Consider the following 17,544-nt stretch of genomic DNA (forward strand, 5'->3'; position numbering starts at 1 on the left):
GCCCGAGCTAGGCCCGGGCACTTTGGGTTAGGTCCAGAATGAATGTCCCGCCAAGGGGTGACTCTGGCCAGGCCTAGGCATGTGGTCAAGCCCACTGCTGGGTGTCAGGGGATAAGGCAGGGGTTCCTTCACTGCCCAGGCTCCAGAATCCGCCTCTGGGTTTCAGCCTCCAGTCACACAGCTTCCCCTCAGGAGAGCGAACTTTCCAGACCTTCACCTCCCCTGAGCAGTCCTGGAGGGAGGGAAGCAGGCCTGAGACACAGGAGTCTCAGACAGACAGTAGAGGGGGGCAGGGACGGGGGACTGGGAGAGAAGGGAGAAGGGGACAGGATGGGCAGGAGAGGCGGAGGGGAGGAGAGAGAGAAAGAAGCTTTTGTATCTATACATTTTGTCACTTAGCATTGGGTCCTGGTTGGTGTATTTAGTAAGTGTGTAGCTTGCTTTTCCTGAAGGTCCTCTCCTTCAAGGCACAATGTACTTGTAGAATAAAATGTGACAGCCCCCAACACCCCAGTCTTTTAAGGCTTAGAATCGATTTCCCCTTTGACACACTCTACTCGATAGTGTAAATCTGTTTACAACTGGGTGAGGTTTGTTTTTAATCATTGATTTCCACACTTGGCTCACTTGGAAACACTGGAACTGTGAGATACTAGAGGGCCCTGAGCAAGTTGCCTGTGTTGAGATTGTTGGCTCTCCTGGCCTTTGAAGGACAGTTCCACCAATTAAACCCTGCCCTTTGGCCCAGTGTTCCTACTTGGCCAGAGAAAGGCTCAGGAGCACTTCCGGTGGGGCTCTGGGGTTAATCTGGGTTTAAGGATAGAGGCATATATTACAAGAGAAAATGGCAGACTTCTCAAGAATTTGGTGGTCTCAAAGTTAAAGTTGACTTTTCAACAAAAGAAAATAAATTGCACTATGACCTATATTGAATTTTTTAAGTCTGGAACATGGACTTTCCTTAAAATTCCCAAATGTACATACCTAGCTTTTTTTAAAAAATGGGATTATAAATTAAAAAATGGGATTATAATTATGTGATGCACAGAGGGGTTGTAGTTGCCCATCAGGTAATGCGTACATTTCTTTCTAGACAGCGTCACCCCTTCCCTTGCTTTCTCCCAGTTTCCCCCTCCTTTCTCCATAGCCAGCTTCTTATTTAACAACCTTGAACGTCGGGTAGGCTTCTCAAATTGGTGACTAATGAGGATCTCTTGCTATCCTCCCACCTCCCACACCTGGCTCCTTCCAGGCTTCCTTCCAGACTGCTGGTGTGGCTAAGTTCCCTCAGAGACCATGTGTTGAAGAGCTCACCCATCAGGACACCATTGGAGGTGGTGGGGCCTCCTGGGAGGTCTTCCTGCCCTTAGGGGCATGCCCTTTAAAGGGGTGCTGATGGGCCATTCTCCCCCCCTCCCCCCACACACACACTTGCATCCTGGCAGAGATGAATGGCTTTGCTCTGTAAGGCCACCAATGGTGAAATGTCTCTGCACAAGCAATGGGTCAACCAGACATGGTTTTCCAACAGTCTGAGTGGAAAATAAACCTTCTCGGTTTACAAGTTGATTCACTCAAACATTTGTTACTTAATAGAAAGCCGTCACACCTCCACTAAGTGCTGTCCCCACTCAATTGGTTGCTCAGGCCAAAGAATGTGGACTTGCTTCCTGAAGCTTGGCTCCCCTTCAGGGGCTTTGAACTAAGTTCTAGTGGGCCCCAGTTGACTAGGACAGAGGTAACAGCTTCTAGTTCCATGGCACTTTCTTTCTTAAAGGCGCAGGCTAGAGACGACAGTTTTCATATTTTAAGACTGACCAGATTCCTGGTCTTTTGTATTTGAATCCTTTTCTTTCGGTTTGAAGTATTTGCAGTGGTTTCTGTTCCTGCATTTGAATTCTGAGTGGCATTGTTTATGAATACACAGGTATGTTTGTATAAGTAGCATAGAAGAAAAAAACATGGCTTCCAGGGACTAGACTTCATAAATCTCCCTTTTGAGGAGAAAAACTAAAACATGAGGAAATACAGAATTGCACCTTCTGTGGAAGTCACCTTTGAATAAGAGAAAGTTGTTATGCTGTGACACAGGCCTTCTGTTTATACCACAGCAGTTAGCTAATAACTCACTGTGATCTGGAATATTTTATGATACCTGTGCGTGGCTGGACTGAATTGCTTAGGCAGAGAGGAAAGGTCTCAATGACAGCACCACACTCTGCCTTCTCTTCTGATTAAGCCATGGGTCTCTCGTGCTTTCTGCAGCCCAAGATAGAAATAGGAGCTCCTTTGGCTGGGCTGGGAGAACTAAATAGCATTTCTTCACTTATAAATCCCGACCCTCATACCTACTCATTGTAATATGTATCGAGTGTGTTTTCTGCAGTTCAGGAAATCACAAAATCTGGCCCATAGTGAAAATTCACAAATGACACCTGGTGTTGATGACTGACTTTGTAATGAACTCCTAGGGAGTTCATTTCCTGAAATTCCTATCCATTAGTCTTTGGTTTCCTGGCCCAACTTTCCAAACTCTGATTTACTCAGAAAATAGCAAGGGAATTACACCGCTTTGTCTTCCTACTGGAGGTGTTTGAACTGAGCTTAAAGTTGCCTTCACCGTTTGCTAAGCTCACATTCTACCTGACATGTTTTGCCTTTAAAAATGTGTTATTGTAAAGGTGATATACAGAAGGGTTACAGTTATGTGAGTCTGGAAATGTTTGCATTTCTTGTTGGACAATGTTGCCACTTCATTTTTCCTGTTCTTTGGTGGTTAATTGGGGTTAAGAGGCTCACTGACTTTTCTGACTGGACTGGCTTCAAACCTCAGGGCTCGGATCTCAGTCTTCTCAGTAGCTAGGATTACAGGCGTGAGCTCCAAGCACTTACACTTGTTTTTTTTTTTTTTGTTTGTTTGTTTTAACCCAGCTACAAATATAAGAACAAGTAGCGGCAAGCAATGGTTGTTCAAACCATGATTATGGGAGGCTGAGCATGCAACTCATATTAGGAGCCAGACACTGGGGGGGGAGGGGACTTCCCAACATTTATACTCCTTTCGAATATTCTGGACATGCCCCCTCCCCTTGAAAGTGACAGAGCTCAACTGTCCACACAGAAGCCCCAATGTCAGATTCCAGCACCTTCCTTGCCGTCTAGTTCACGGGTAATGGCATTCATCTGTCCTGACCTTTGTGTGGGGAGCTGGTGACGTGACACAAAGACTCCGAGCTGGATGAGCATTAACTGTGGCGGCGGCAGCAGCAGCAGCAGGAATGGCTGATCTCCAGGGACATTGGTGACAGCAGTCCCTTCTACCCTGTGAGGTTTCACACACAACTCTGCAGCACCAGGACGCTAACTGGGCCGAGCTGGATGGAGCGGGACCCAGCGGGGCCGAGAGGGGCCGCAGGGTTCACCGTGCAGCTAATTGGACCGAGAGCCAGGCTTCTTACATTTGCTCCTGTTCTCCAAGCAGATCCGCCGTCTAGCTTTGTAAGTACTGCTGAGAGCTACCCATCTGTTTACCAACATCATTTTCTACTTCACACGGGCGATAGGTTTCCAGGGCTTGCAATCAAGAATTGTGGTGGGTGCAACCCCTGGTGCTTTCTTCCGACTTCATTTTTGCGTATATAACCAAGCAGGCAGTGATACAGACATTCTATTGCTGGATTTGATGTTAAAAATTTGCGAGCTGAGGCACACACATGAGTGATCCCAGGCATCAGAAGGAAGAAGGCCCCGTAATGCCAGGTCTCAGCTCCCCCCCTTCGGCCCACGGGCCCTTGCCCACAACCCCTTCTCCTTCCTCGTTCAGGTTTCTTAGCCTTTGTTCTTCTACACTGTGGGTTTATTTTTTTCTGCTTTATGGTATATATTTTCATATCATTTTGTTTTAGAATTCTGCCCTCTTATGTAGTGAGCTCTGAAATACAATTTAAAAAAAAAAACAGGGACGGTCCTAGGCCTGGACTTCCTAATAACTGTGCGGTTTCTAAAACTTCGTGTGCCTCCATCTCCTCAGAGGTATGAAGGTGCCGGAATAATGCTGTCTGCTTCCTGCACTGATGATAAGGAGCAAGTGAGTTCCTCTACACACACGTGTGAGATTATTGGAATAATGTGTAAGAAAACAAGAGGACATAAAGCACAAAGAAAGTCATAAAACACGGATCCTCACTATTCCTTATTAGCAAATGTTCCCACCCGTGCCATATGGACGTATATATGAAAATGAGGCGGACCTGAAGGCAAGCTTTTAGGGTGGAGAGGAGGCTTGTTCAGAGGCTGAGAGGAGGGGCCAGCGGAGGTGCAGGTGATGAGGATGTCATTCAGATCATCAGCCTCCAGGCTCAGGACTCCTGGCGTCATTCTAGACAAAGAGAGACAAGAGGTCAGGCAATGGACTTGGAGTGTAATGTCTCATCTCTCTTGAAAATAGAAGTAAGGCCACCTGCAATCTATGGAGGGAGGGGCAGTTCCGGGGCCAAACCAGGAGGCAGCGTGAAGGGCCTGGGGGCCCCTGCTGGCGGGTCCTGGAGAGGAGAAGGGAAGGCGAGACCTGTAGGCCGGATGGCCCGGGACCCTGTCCTCATTCTGACCTTGCTAAACCCACATTGCTGTAGGAGAGACAAACGTGAGACCCAGGAGGGCCTCATCTGGGGTGAGCTCAGGGAGCCCAGAGTCCTTCAGGGCAGGAAGCCAGGCATCATAGGAGCTGGGCAGAGAAGCCGGAGCTGTGACTGTCCCCGCTGCACACGGACTGAATAGTCAGAGGCTCCTCCTCCCCTTTCCCCTCCAGTGTGTGTGTGTGTGTGTGTGTGTGTGTGTGTGTGTGTGAGAGAGAGAGAGAGAGAGAGAGAGAGAGAGAGAGAGAGGCAGGAGGGAGAAAGAAAGGGAGAGGGAGGCAGGGAGGCAGGGAGGGAGAGAGGGGAGGAGGAAGGGGGGTGTCTGTGTGTCCCCTCCTGGGCAGGGCTTGAGTTTCACCTGCAGGGCCTTTGTGCTGGACTCTCCAGGATGCCCTCCTGGGAGGAACCTGTGTGATGTCCTGTCTGGCTCCTTGAGCTGGACACTGGGCAGCTCCGGGAGAAGTGAGCGCTCTGCAGAACTCGCTCAGCCCCCAGAGGAAGCGGACAGCCTGACTCCATCGTCCCCCCAGGGCTCTTCTTTGACACTCACGGTTCTGCGTCTGCTTGACCGTGAAATGAAGGGACAAACCCGGCGCTGCACCTGCCCCTCCATTCCTGAGGGGACTTTTGCTGGCTTCCCTGGGTCTCCGAGCAGGCTGGTTCGGGGTGTTTGTGGAGCGGCCCAACTTCTTCCGTGACTGCAGGTAAGCCTGGTGCTTCTGGGGCTTGTACCAGGGTGTTCGGCGTGTGGGGAGAGTGTGGACCTGTGCAGAGGAATCCTAGCCATGTGTGATTACTTTGGAGGGGGCTGTGTCAGAATGCTGGAAGTCACCTGGTCTGGGGAGAATTTTCTCCCCTGTTCCGTCCCTGCGGGGACTCTTCAGAGCCATGTAAGTAAAACCCCTCTGAGCTTCTGTGATATTTCAGTCTCAGAAGTAGGGGCTTCCTGGTACGGCCTCTGCACCTACGTCTTCGTTACTGCCATCCTCTGGTTTGCTCATTTTAGGAGCTGATTCGGTAAGTGGAACGCTTCAGTGAGTGAGCCTAGGAGACCCGGGAGGTATTTACTAACTTGGAGGGAGCAAGTTCTCCGTCGCTGGCTGGCTGGCGGCTGGGGCTTGAGGGAAAAGACGCTCACATGGCTGGTGTGGCGTTCACATGACCTTTGAGATCCACTCGACCTTGGCATTCGGGTCCCATGAGGATCAAGTCTCAGAGCAGAGCTGCTGAGGTACATGCTGCCCCCTAAAGTGCTTCTCCTAACCCAGTGACTGCTGCTTGGAAGGAGAGACAGCCTCATCTCCTCGGTTCCTCAGTTCCAGGGGCTTCTTAGGGAGTGGCGTGTGGACTGTTAATGCCAGAGCTGGGGCTCCCCTGCTTGCTTGGGGCTTGGATAGAATCGGAGCGGACTCTGCTGAGAAGATGGTGCTGGTGCAAAGATTTGCATGCAGCCTGGCGGGTGAGAAGTTCGCAGACAGCTGAAGCAGGAGGAGGGACAGGGAAGGGACAAAGGGCAAAGCTTTAATGGAACCAGGATTCGGGTGAGCGAGAGATGCCCCCAAGAGCTCATGGAGTGGGGGACATTGGACTCGTGGCCATCAGTGCAATGGGGGTGCTCATGTCTGAGTGGGTTACAAGGTTATTGTTCTCACATGGGCTTGTCTGTGCACCCCACTTCCCTAGACTGGACACCATCCATTGCTGGCTAGTCATATAGTAGATCAGAATTCAGAGCTCGTTCTCTTTAAATACCGCTGAAACCAGAGGTGGAGGATAGTCTGATTACTGCCAATTACCTGGAACCATTTCTCTTTGGGTTTCCGGTGACAAATTGATGAAATGATCATAGTGGGCTAATTAGAAAAGATGTAAATCAGAGGCATCTTGTGGGGTCTCGTTTTTGTCTGAGGGGGACTGCTTCTCATTCGCACCTCCTCCCACAGAGTCAGGACCTCGTCCTCCGTCTCTAAACGATGCAACTTCAGCACGCTCGATCCCTGTTCTCATTAATGCGGAAACATCTTTCTTGTGTTTAATGTACTGAGCTGAAAGGTGAAATCAATCCTAACTCTGGAGCTCCCTCCCTGCTCTTATCCAGCCCTGACTCCTACTTTCATATAAAAACAGGATAGTGAGTTGTGATGCCACGAGGAATTGCGTCTATGACTCTGTTTTCGGAACCAGCAAACAAAACTCCCAGATGGTGGCGAGCGTGGAGGTGCGGTAGCGATAATCATAGGCAAATCCAGGGGGCGCAGGGCCCTGGCAGTCCTCTGGGGCAGAGGGCATAAAATAGGGGCGAGGAGCTATAATGGTAGCGCTGTGACCTTGGAAACCAGTGAACGAAGTTGTACCTGGCTGAAGGAGGAGGGTGAATGATTCGACTGGATTAGATCTAATTAATCTAGATTAGATCTTCCTTTGTTCCCAGTTCTCCCTCAGGGCCAAGTAGCTCAGTTCTCTGACACAATCACCTGGCACACTGTTGGCCTTGGAGAAGGAGGAGCTAGTGCTAGGATAAATGGGCGGATGTTTATAAGGACAAATAGTCCCGGTGGTCTTGCCCCCTAAACCCAATGGCCTGCGTTGGTCTCCCTCCACGACTCTCCGGAGCACCCCCAACCCCTTTGGGCACGTTCCCCTAGAACACCCATCCTGAGCCACAGCTGGGCTTGCCACCGGACCGTCAAGGGCACCAGGACCCAGGCTTCGCCTTCCGGGAGCAAACTCACAACAGCAATTCTTGTTTGTTCAGAAGCCTCTCTGCCTCTGCTCTGGTTTTGATGCCTCAGGCAGCTCCCCAATGCCTCAGCTAGCCAGATTCCAGATGAACACAGGGCCCTAGTTTTTACTGTTAGGATATGACTCACAACACTCTCATCCAAGTGTATATCACATGGCCGTGTGACCATCACCACCATCCATCTCCAGAACCTTCTCTTCTTTCCAAGTTGAAACGGCACATTAAACAAGAACTCTTTTTCGTTTTTTTTTGTTTTGTTTTTTTGTTTTTTTTTGCCAGTCCTGGGCCTTGGACTCAGGGCCTGAGCACTGTCCCTGGCTTCTTTTTTGCTCAAGGCTAGCACTCTGCCGCTTGAGCCACAGCGCCACTTCTGGCCATTTTCTATATATGTGGTGCTGGGGAATGGAATCCAGGGCCACTAGGCCATATTCCCAGCCCCAAACACGAACTCTTTAACCCTCCATCTAGCCTCTGGCAGCCCCAATTCTACTTTCTGTCTCTTTGGTAACTCCAGGTGCCTCAAGTAAGCGGATTTATACAGCTTGGGCCTTTCGTGTCTGGTTTAGTGTAATGTCCTCAAGGTTCATACCTACTGTAATATGTGCCAGAATGTTCTTTCTCGGTCTGAGCAATTTCCCACCATTTGATACTCCGCCTGTTGTGGAACCACGACTGTCAATGAGTATGGGCTGTTTCCCCTTCCTATAGTTGACAGACTACTGGATACCATTCAGATGGGGCAACACAGGTTAAAGTTTATGTGAATTCTAGGTGGTCCCTCACTTATGAAATTAGAGAGGGCAAAGCCAGGCACCAGTGGTTCATGCCTGTAATCCTAGCTACTCAGGAGGCTGAGATCTGAAGATCATGGTCTGAAGCCAGCCCAGGCAGGAAAGGCTGTGAGGCGCTTCAATTAATGACCAGAAAACTGGAAGTGAAGTTGACCCAAAGTGGTAGAGCCAGCCTTGAACACAAAAGCTCAGGGATAGCACCCTAGCCTGGAGTTCAAGATCCACAACTGATAGAAAGAAAGAAAAGAAAGAAAGAGAGAGAGAGAAGGGGGAAGAGGAAGAAAGAAAGACAGGAAGAGAGGAAGGAAGGAAGGAAAGAAGAAAGGAAGAAAGGATGGAATAAAGGAAGGAAGGAAGGAAACCGGAGAGGGCATATAAAACACACAGCAGGTAATGATGCCTGCTATATATATATATATATATATATATATATATATATATATATATATATATATATACACACATATATATCTCCAGTAGTGAGTGCAAGCATGTGGTAGGAAATTGGTCAAATGTAGGTGCACCAAACAGAAACATTCCAGGACTTTCCATAGCAGCACTCTGTGCTCTGCACACGCCATTCCTCAGCCAAACAAAGGGCTACTTCTTACTAATCCAGGAGGTATTCACTCTTTTAGTGCAACAGATTTTGAGATTATCTACACATTATAAATTCATCGTTAGAAACAGGCAGTTGGGTAAATTGTGGATTATCTATAGAATTGTGCAACCAGATTGCTACATACTTAAGGTAATTTTTTTTATTACCACAAGGCCATTAGTAGTCACTCCCCACTCCTGCCTTCCCTGCCCCTACCCAGCTCCTCACTGATCCACCTCCTGCCTCCAGCCCGCAGAGGGGCTGTTTGTGACTGGCTTCTCTCACTTAGCACAGTGTGTTCAAGGTCCATCCATTCAGGACGTGTCAACACTTTGTCCCCTTTTAAGGATGAATACCTTCCATCATTTGGAGGTGCCTTTTCTTCATCTAGTCATCGGTGGATGGACAATTGGGTGTTTGCACTTTCTGGCTATGTGCGACCCTGTTTTCTCCTGGTGTGATTATCCGCGTTTCACAGTTTGGGACATGAAGGCCAGAGTGACGGGCGCACCAGTGCCCGCTGTCTGGTCGTCAGAGCCCCCCTGGGTAGAAGAGGGAGCTGCGGTTCCCTGGGTGGGCCAGGTTGCTCTCCCTGCAGGCCCGGCAGGGCTACCTGCTCCTCTTTCCCACCTCTCTGCAGGATGAAAAACAGACAGCTGTGTGTCATATGCGGAGCCTAAGCGCCCTTTCTGGGCTCACACAGGGGCAGCAGGGAGAAGACGGAGCCCCTCAGGGTCCAGTGGCAGCCCTTCCCTGGCAGGCCAGCTCCTTGAGGCTGCCAAGGGCACGGCCTGCCTCTTTCTGGTATCCGGAGGAAGCCAGTCCCCTCTGAAGCCATGGCCCCTTTCTGTCCTGCACTCCAGTCCCTGGTGCTGTGGCTACTTGTGATACCTGCAGGTGAGTGGAACCATTCCTACGACTTCATCTCCCGGGCGGGACTCACTGACTCCGTGAGAACCTGCCGGGCTAGATTCACCTCCCCTGGTGCGGGGATGCTAAGCTTACTCCCTTATCAGTGCTCCCCTTTTCACCCTCTCCCTTGGGCACCCGACCAGCGGGCAGCCAAGGTGGAGCGAAGGGACACGGCCAAGCCTAAGGTGCACGTGGCCGAACGAGGTCCCCTTTTCCTCCCTCCTTACCCACCAAGGAAGCCAGGCGCACACGGATCTCGGAGACGCTTCGGAGAGTCATCCGGTTTAATCGGGAGGGGCTCACAGTAATATAGTGATGATGACGAGGATTGAGCAGGGGCTGGCGATAGGCTGGCGAGCTTGTCCATCCAAGAGCAGCTCCCAAGGACCTCCCTCATGGGCTAACGTCACTTCCCATAGTACCGCCCTCTGGGCAAAGCCCACGTAAGGAGAGCCCACGTGCTCGCTGGCGCAAGGTGGGGGATGGTCTCAAAGCTACCCCTTCTGGTTCCGGACCCAGAAGGAGATAGGTGTGGCTCAGTTCCACACTGCCCCAGGGCTGGGGGAAGGGCGGCGTCTTGGAGCGCTCTCCTCGCCCTTCCCCCCTTAAGGCCAAGATGAATCCCCAACCAGAACCTGGGATGGACTCCCGGCCGCGGTCAAGGCTGCAGGGGACTTGTGAGGTCATTGGTGGGATGGCTGCTTCTCTAGGGAGGGGGACGCCCTGTCACGGCTCTGACATCCACAGCTCTGTCGGCGTGAATGTCCCAAGCCTCAGGGCTAGTTCGTTGTCTGCCTGCTGTTCTGTGCGGGGCTCCTGTGGTGGGGGGGGCGGGGGGTGAGGGGGGAGCAGACTGACGCCCGTGGTCAGCACGGGGGGCCGTGGCAGGCACTCGGATGTACACGGAGGCTTTTGCCACGGCCACACGGCCTGTTCCACGGGTGCTGCTGCGTCTGGGGAGTTTTTGCACTGTAGTTTGTCACTTGCTCAGCGGTGAAGTGGCCTGGAATGGGGGGGGGGTGTGGATGCTTGCGGGATGATTTCCTGGCTACCCCGGTGGTCTGTGTGGCACGTGGGTGGGTGGGTGGGAGGAGATCTGCTCGCCACCTTAGAAGGTGAAGCCCCTCTTCCTGCAGGGCGCCCCTCAGAGACCAGCCGTCTCCCCACACTCCTGTCCTCCCTTGGGGCTCTCCAGGTCTGGACTGAATCCAGGCTCTCCTCTGAATGCCCTTCTCCCCCGGGGCGGCACGGCTGAACACTGAATGGTCACACTTCCTAACACGGCGGAGGTGGCGCCGTTCAGCACGCGCGCCCCGTGGGGCGTTCTCCGTGCGGCCTTCTGCTCTGGCAGACATCACGACGGTGAAGCCCAACAAGGGCTTGAGATGGGGTTTGAACCCACGGCTCCCATGGACAGATGAGCCAAGCGAAGGGTGGGCCCCTCTGCTTTGACAGAAGGTGGAGGCAAACCCATGCGCCCAGCTCCCCCGGTCTCATGGAGACCCCCCTTCTTCTCCCCCTGCCCCCGCAGTGTTGGCACAGCAAGGCCCCCACACCCTGGCCGAGGACCGCCTCTTCAAACACCTCTTTGGAGGCTACAACCGTTGGGCGAGGCCCGTGCCCAACACTTCCGATGTGGTCATTGTGCGCTTTGGACTGTCCATCGCTCAGCTCATTGATGTGGTACCCCTGTCCTTTCACCCCACTCCCCTTGGATCAGCCCCCAGCTCACCCAGCCCTTCTCTGGAGTCCCCCACCCCCACCCCGGCCTCCGCTCACCTCAGCTACGGCATGGACCCCGGCCTGCTCTTCCTGGGCGGCCCTGCTTCTCTTATTTCCAGAGCCTCTCCCACACACCGGTTCCCTAAACACTCACCCAGAGGCCCCAGGGTGACCCTGAAGAATCTGAGGGTCCACGACAGGGCTGGGGATGTTGGGGATTACAGAAGAGAGTCCTCCCGGGGGTGGGCCCTGAAATCACCCCCCGCCTTGCCCTCTAGCCCAGCTCTCCACTCTCATAGTTCTCCCTTCCTCTCCACTTCTGCCCAGGATGAAAAGAACCAAATGATGACCACCAACGTGTGGCTGAAGCAGGTGAAGGTCCTGTCTTGCAGGGGCGTGGCAGGGTGGGGAGGTGGAGCCCTAGAGAACGCTGTGTGCTGGGCGTGGGGGCACCGGGCTCGGGGGAAGCACGCCCGAGCGCACTGCACCCAGGCGTCTGTGCTTGTGAGTGCAGGGGGGCTTCCTCAGCTAGAGACTCCAGGCGAAGACCCTGAAGGTGTATAGAGTGGGTGGGTGGGTGGGGCTGGCTGCCGGGGTCCCCACGAGCGCCCCGCGTCACCCACCTACCACCCGCAGGAGTGGAATGACTACAAGCTGCGCTGGAACCCCGCTGACTTTGGCAACATCACCTCCCTCCGGGTGCCTTCGGAGATGATCTGGATCCCCGACATTGTCCTCTACAACAAGTAGGGAGCCTGGGGAGTCTGCGAGGGAGAAGCCTAGGAGGGACCGTCCCCTCCCCCGCCCCCCCCCCCTGCCTCCCAGGGCCCCGCCCCCCAAAGGGCCCCGCCCCAAGGGCCCCGCCCCCTCCCAGGGCCCCGCCCCTCCCAGGGCCCGCCCCCTCCAGGCTGGGAGGCATCCTCTGGTATTCAGCTCTTTGCTCCCCTCCCCCCAACCTGCTGAGCCTTCTGTCTACACCCGCGTGCATTGACCACCGGCTCCACACCAGCATCCGGCGGGGTACTTGCGGACCAAGGATGGTCCAGGGTTGGATGTCCTTTCAAAGATATGGCACTGTCCCTCTAAAGCGGCTAAGGGTGGGAGGTGAGAAGGGTGACAGGCAAACAACACCCTTCGGTAACGCAGCCACTCGGCTTGCTTTCTCTTTAATCATTTTATTTGATAGTTGCCTTGTATATAAGACCAAAAGGGACCATAACGGAAGCCCATAGAAGACAGGAAGGGAGTCTCCGTGGGCAAAATGAATCCTCTCATTAGTTAAACTAGCATTTTGACAGAAGAAATGGATATATATATATATATATATATATATTTAAGTTAAGAAAGGAAATCTATAGTTCCATTGGTGTCCGACATCAGGCAGTTCTTCTGAGAAGTGAAGAAGTTACCATTTGAAAGACGATGTGACAGATGTCTAAAAATGTTTTCTGGAGCAGAGCTGTAGGGAACATACCTATACATCTGGAGTATGAATAGGTAACGAAAGGCCCTGAGGTTGGTGGTTTTGGATAGCAGTGCCCCCAACCCCCCGCAGGCCTGTGGAAAACATCAGAGCACGGGAGCCTGTGGCAAGCACCGGGGCACAGAAACCCAGCCCGTAGGATCTAACTGTAGAAATGTTATTTTTAAACAATAAGACAAAGAGGAGGGGCTGCTTTCACTTTTTGCTTTTGGTCTCCAGATAGGAACCTTTCCCCCAAGCCATCCTGGTAAACACCCACGTGTCACTAGCTTATCTGACATGTGGAAGACCTCAGGAGCCTCCTGTTTGCTGAGTTGTTAGAATCTGGCCCCTCCCCTGTCTCTGTACCCAGGTTCCTCTGCTTCCTACACAGAGGTCAGAAACAGAGTCCAAGGGTCCGGAGTGACTTGACTATCACGCGAAGATACTGATAGGACCAAGGCCGGAGTAAAATCTTATAAGCATTTGCAAAAGGTCTCTGGACAGCCTCCAAATTATACTCAGAGATCAACAAAATAGCACTGTTCCTCCCTGATATGGGAATATGTTGCCATCTAATGGTGACTGTATAAAATTACCAAGTGCTTTTTAATTAATTGAACTCTATTCATATTAAGATAGCATCCCTTTAAATAGCTCAGGCAGGCTTCGAATTCACAATCCTCCTACCTCAGCCTTTTGAGTTCTGGAATTATAGACCTGGACCACCACACTTGGCTCTTCTCAAAGTTTAAACTTTTGCTTGATATGCCTGCCACTCTCCTTCACAGCTCCTGTGTGTAGTCAGCCTTGAGCTACTGCATGGGAAAGAATTTTCTCTCCTCCTGTGAATTCTGAATCCCAGGACTTAGGGTGCTGGGTGGGAAGGAATGGAGCTTAAAGCCTGAGGTGCATCACCACCAGGGGAATCAGGGACTCGGGCTTTCTGGAAGTCCTGCCTGGTAGGCTGTCATTGTTCCACTGTCCTTGTAGAATGCTGGATACTGAGTCCCCTAGCATGATCAGCTTCCTCTCCACCACCACAAGTCATGTCCTGCCTAGCCAGCCCCCGTGCGCCCTGGAGGTCCTGTTCCTTGCTCCTCTGAGACCTTCTGCTGCTGTACTGTCTTTGCAGCTCCCCACCAAACCTTCCCATGATGGTCAAGGCCTCAGCCATGATGAGGCCGGAAGAGCACTCTAAATGCCCTCAAGGTGTGGTCAGAGTGCCTCTCTGTGGCGAAACCCTTGGTAAATGTGCCTCCTTCCCTTGAGGTTCCTCAGGGCAAGGGTCCTGTCTCACAGGCCTCAGGTAGAGCCCTTGTCCTGACGGATGAGGCTGGCTCAAAACCACATGGTAACGGCATGGACTCTACCAGCCAAACCTTAGGTCTCTTCTGAGCAAGGGACAAAAGATCCAGGAGGAAAAGCCACAATTCTCCACTTGGGAGCTGACTCACCATTGGTTATCAAGGGAAAAATGCACTGAAAATGGATCCTTCTAGAATACTAAATGAATAGCTCTCTCTCTCTCTCTCTCTGTGTGTGTGTGTGTGTGTGTGTGTGTGTGTGTGTGTGTGCAAGCCTGTGGTCCCAGCTACTGAGAAGAGAGTTAGCTTGAGACCCCATTTGGAAAACAAAACAAAAACAAAAACAAAAACAAAACACAAAACACAACAGAACCCAATCCCAAAGGGCTAGAGTGTGGCTGTTAGTTAAGTTTGAGACCCTGAGCCGTTCAACTTCCAGTATTGCCAGAAAGAACAAAGGAAATAAAATGAAACCACCAAACTACTTCTATACATTGTGGCTTCACATGGCTGCTAACAGGAGTGCAGATCTGATTTCCACGCCAGCCCGACTGCTGGTACAGATCTATACGTTTGCAGGAGGTGCACGGCTGGCCGGCCGACAGCTGACTCGGGGGTGGGGGTGCCCCGTGTGCTGACCCCCCAGCTCGTGTCCTCTCTCCAGTGCAGACGGAGAGTTTACGGTGACCCACATGACCAAGGCCCACCTCTTCTCCACGGGCACCGTGCACTGGGTGCCGCCGGCCATCTACAAGAGCTCCTGCAGCATCGACGTCACCTTCTTCCCCTTCGACCAGCAGAACTGCAAGATGAAGTTCGGCTCCTGGACCTACGACAAGGCCAAGATCGACCTGGAGCAGATGGAGCAGACGGTGGACCTGAAGGACTACTGGGAGAGCGGCGAGTGGGCCATCGTCAACGCCACGGGCACCTACAACAGCAAGAAGTACGACTGCTGCGCGGAGATCTACCCCGACATCACGTACGCCTTCGTCATCCGCCGCCTGCCGCTCTTCTACACCGTCAACCTCATCGTGCCCTGCCTGCTCATCTCGTGCCTCACCGTGCTGGTGTTCTACCTGCCCTCCGAGTGCGGCGAGAAGGTCACGCTCTGCATCTCCGTGCTGCTCTCGCTCACCGTCTTCCTGCTGCTCATCACCGAGATCATCCCGTCCACCTCGCTCGTCATCCCGCTCATCGGCGAGTACCTGCTCTTCACCATGGTCTTCGTCACCCTCTCCATCGTCGTCACCGTCTTCGTGCTCAACGTGCACCACCGCTCGCCCAGCACCCACACCATGCCGGGCTGGGTGCGGGGGGCGCTGCTCGGCCGCCTGCCCCGCTGGCTGCTCATGGGCCGGCCCCCACCCGCGGCGGAGATCCCGCAGCCCCGGGACCCGAAGCTCAGGCCTTCCTATCACTGGCTGGAGAGCGACGTGGATGCGGACGAGAGGGAAGAGACGGAGGAGGAGGAGGAGGAGGAGGAGGAGGAGGAGGAGGAGGAGGAGGAGGAGGAGGAGGAGGAGGAGGAGGAGGAGGAGGACAGATGGGCGTGTGCGGGCTTCCCACCCCCCTCGATGGGGATCCTCTACTCGCACGAGGGCCTGCACATGGGAGTGCCGGGGCCCGAGGCCGAGGCCGTGTCCCCCCCAGCCGGTGAGCTCTTCCTGTCACCTCAGATTCGCGAGGCACTGGAAGGCATGCACTACATTGCTGACCACCTGCGGGCGGAGGATGCCGACTCGATGGTGTGTTGGGCAGGGTGAGGGGGTCCTCCCCGGGCGGCTCTGCCCCCTTAGCAGGGCACATGTCACCCCGAGGCATTCGCTTGGACCAGCCCGGTCTCTGTTCGCCTCGGTCATGGCTCTGGGCAGCCTGGACTCTGGCAGCTCTGACTGGCTAGGGGCGGAATACCACGACGCAGAGATTGCCCTTGGCTCGGCCCACGCCATGCCTTCCTCTTGCCAGGAAGAGGGCCTGCTGTCATCCCCAGAGGTGGGGCGAGGGCGGGACTTCCTCTCCACCAGGCCCTGCTCTCATCCCGAGAGGTGGGGCGTGGGAGGGACTTCCTCTCCACCAGGCCGGGCCTCTGTGACCTTGAGCTCATTTCTACTTGCAGGTGAAGGAAGACTGGAAGTATGTGGCCATGGTCATCGACAGGATATTCCTCTGGTTGTTTATCATCGTCTCCTTCCTAGGAACAGTTGGGCTCTTTCTTCCTCCGTTCTTGGCTGGAATGATCTGACCTCATGTCCCTCCGTCTTGCAAGTGTCATCTTTCATCTTTCACTGCGCCGCCTCTGGGGTACCCCTACAAGTCAACATCATCTGCCTGCGGAGCCCTAAACGGGTCCAGTCATCCAGGCTTTCTTGCCTTGATTTTCTGCATAGAGTCCGGAGACTACTGACCAGAGAGCCCTATGTTAGATGCTGAGGAACCAGGAAAGATGAAGGAATTTATAACACAGATTCCAGTATGGTGGTATGGAATACTTAGATGTCTCTGAAGAAACAAAAAGGAATCTAAATGACAGAAGGGTTGGGGGAAGGAGGCAGGGGTGAAGCCCCAAACAGAAAGGAAGCAAATATAACCTCAAGAGGGGGAGTGTGGGGGAGAAAGAGGGTGTCTGGGCAGGGACTGCACCTATGCTTTTCACTTGTCACTGGCGAGGGGACCAGCACATGGACATGGATTGATTCTGAGGGGGGAATGGGTCGAGCTGGGTGGCTGGGGGCCTGAGACTGCTTCAGGAAGGTTCCCTTCTAGTCTGTCCTTCCCCAGGCCCTGCCATGTACCCAGGCCGGGGTAGGGCGCCCCCAGAGGACTGGGCCTCTCCTGACTTCCCTCCCGTCCACCTGCTGATGGCGGACCTCAGCTCACAGAGCTGGGCCTTGGGCTCCCCAGGCAGTGTGGAGATTCCCGGGCAGGAAGCAGAGCTGGGAGAGCTTCCAGTTTCTTTCAGTCTTAGGGTCCCTCTTTCTGAACCCCCACATACCTCTCCCTGACAGATCCAGGGGAACCCTGCTCCTGTGAGCCTGGCCCAGACTCTGCTCCTCAGTTCCCTGCCATGACCCCTGCGTAGTGGCCCATTCTGGCCTTGGAGCTTCTCTCTCCCCATGAACACAGCCCCGCCTTTCTCCTGCGTTCCAGGCTTGCTCCAGGCTTCTGAGTGATCACTGGTGCAGGGGTGTCTTACGCCCCCGCCCATCTTGAGTAAAGAGGTGAAATCAAGCTGCCTGCTGCTCGCCAGGTGTGGCCCCTCCTTGCACGCTGATCTCCACGTCACCATCGCACAGGCCCTCCAGAACCCCGGTGGGTTTGGGGGAACAGCCGGGAGATGCCAAGGCCCCAAAGAAAAGAGCGTTGTGTCAG

General features: G+C 53.4%; 1 protein-coding gene across 1 annotated transcript; it reads left to right on the forward strand.

The window, feature by feature from the left end:
- Window positions 1-3,446: 3,446 nt before the first annotated feature.
- On the forward strand, window positions 3,447-16,692 carry Chrna2 (cholinergic receptor nicotinic alpha 2 subunit). The gene is made up of 8 exons (XM_048330839.1): window positions 3,447-3,498; window positions 5,165-5,338; window positions 9,473-9,666; window positions 11,213-11,364; window positions 11,731-11,775; window positions 12,040-12,149; window positions 14,837-15,920; window positions 16,292-16,692. Exons 3-8 carry the CDS (start codon window positions 9,606-9,608, stop codon window positions 16,415-16,417), a joined length of 1,578 nt encoding a protein of 525 aa, XP_048186796.1. The 5' UTR covers window positions 3,447-3,498; window positions 5,165-5,338; window positions 9,473-9,605; the 3' UTR covers window positions 16,418-16,692.
- Window positions 16,693-17,544: the final 852 nt, after the last annotated feature.

Source organism: Perognathus longimembris, chromosome 21, assembly GCF_023159225.1.
Source record: "Perognathus longimembris pacificus isolate PPM17 chromosome 21, ASM2315922v1, whole genome shotgun sequence".
Classification (NCBI taxonomy): Eukaryota; Metazoa; Chordata; class Mammalia; order Rodentia; family Heteromyidae; genus Perognathus; species Perognathus longimembris.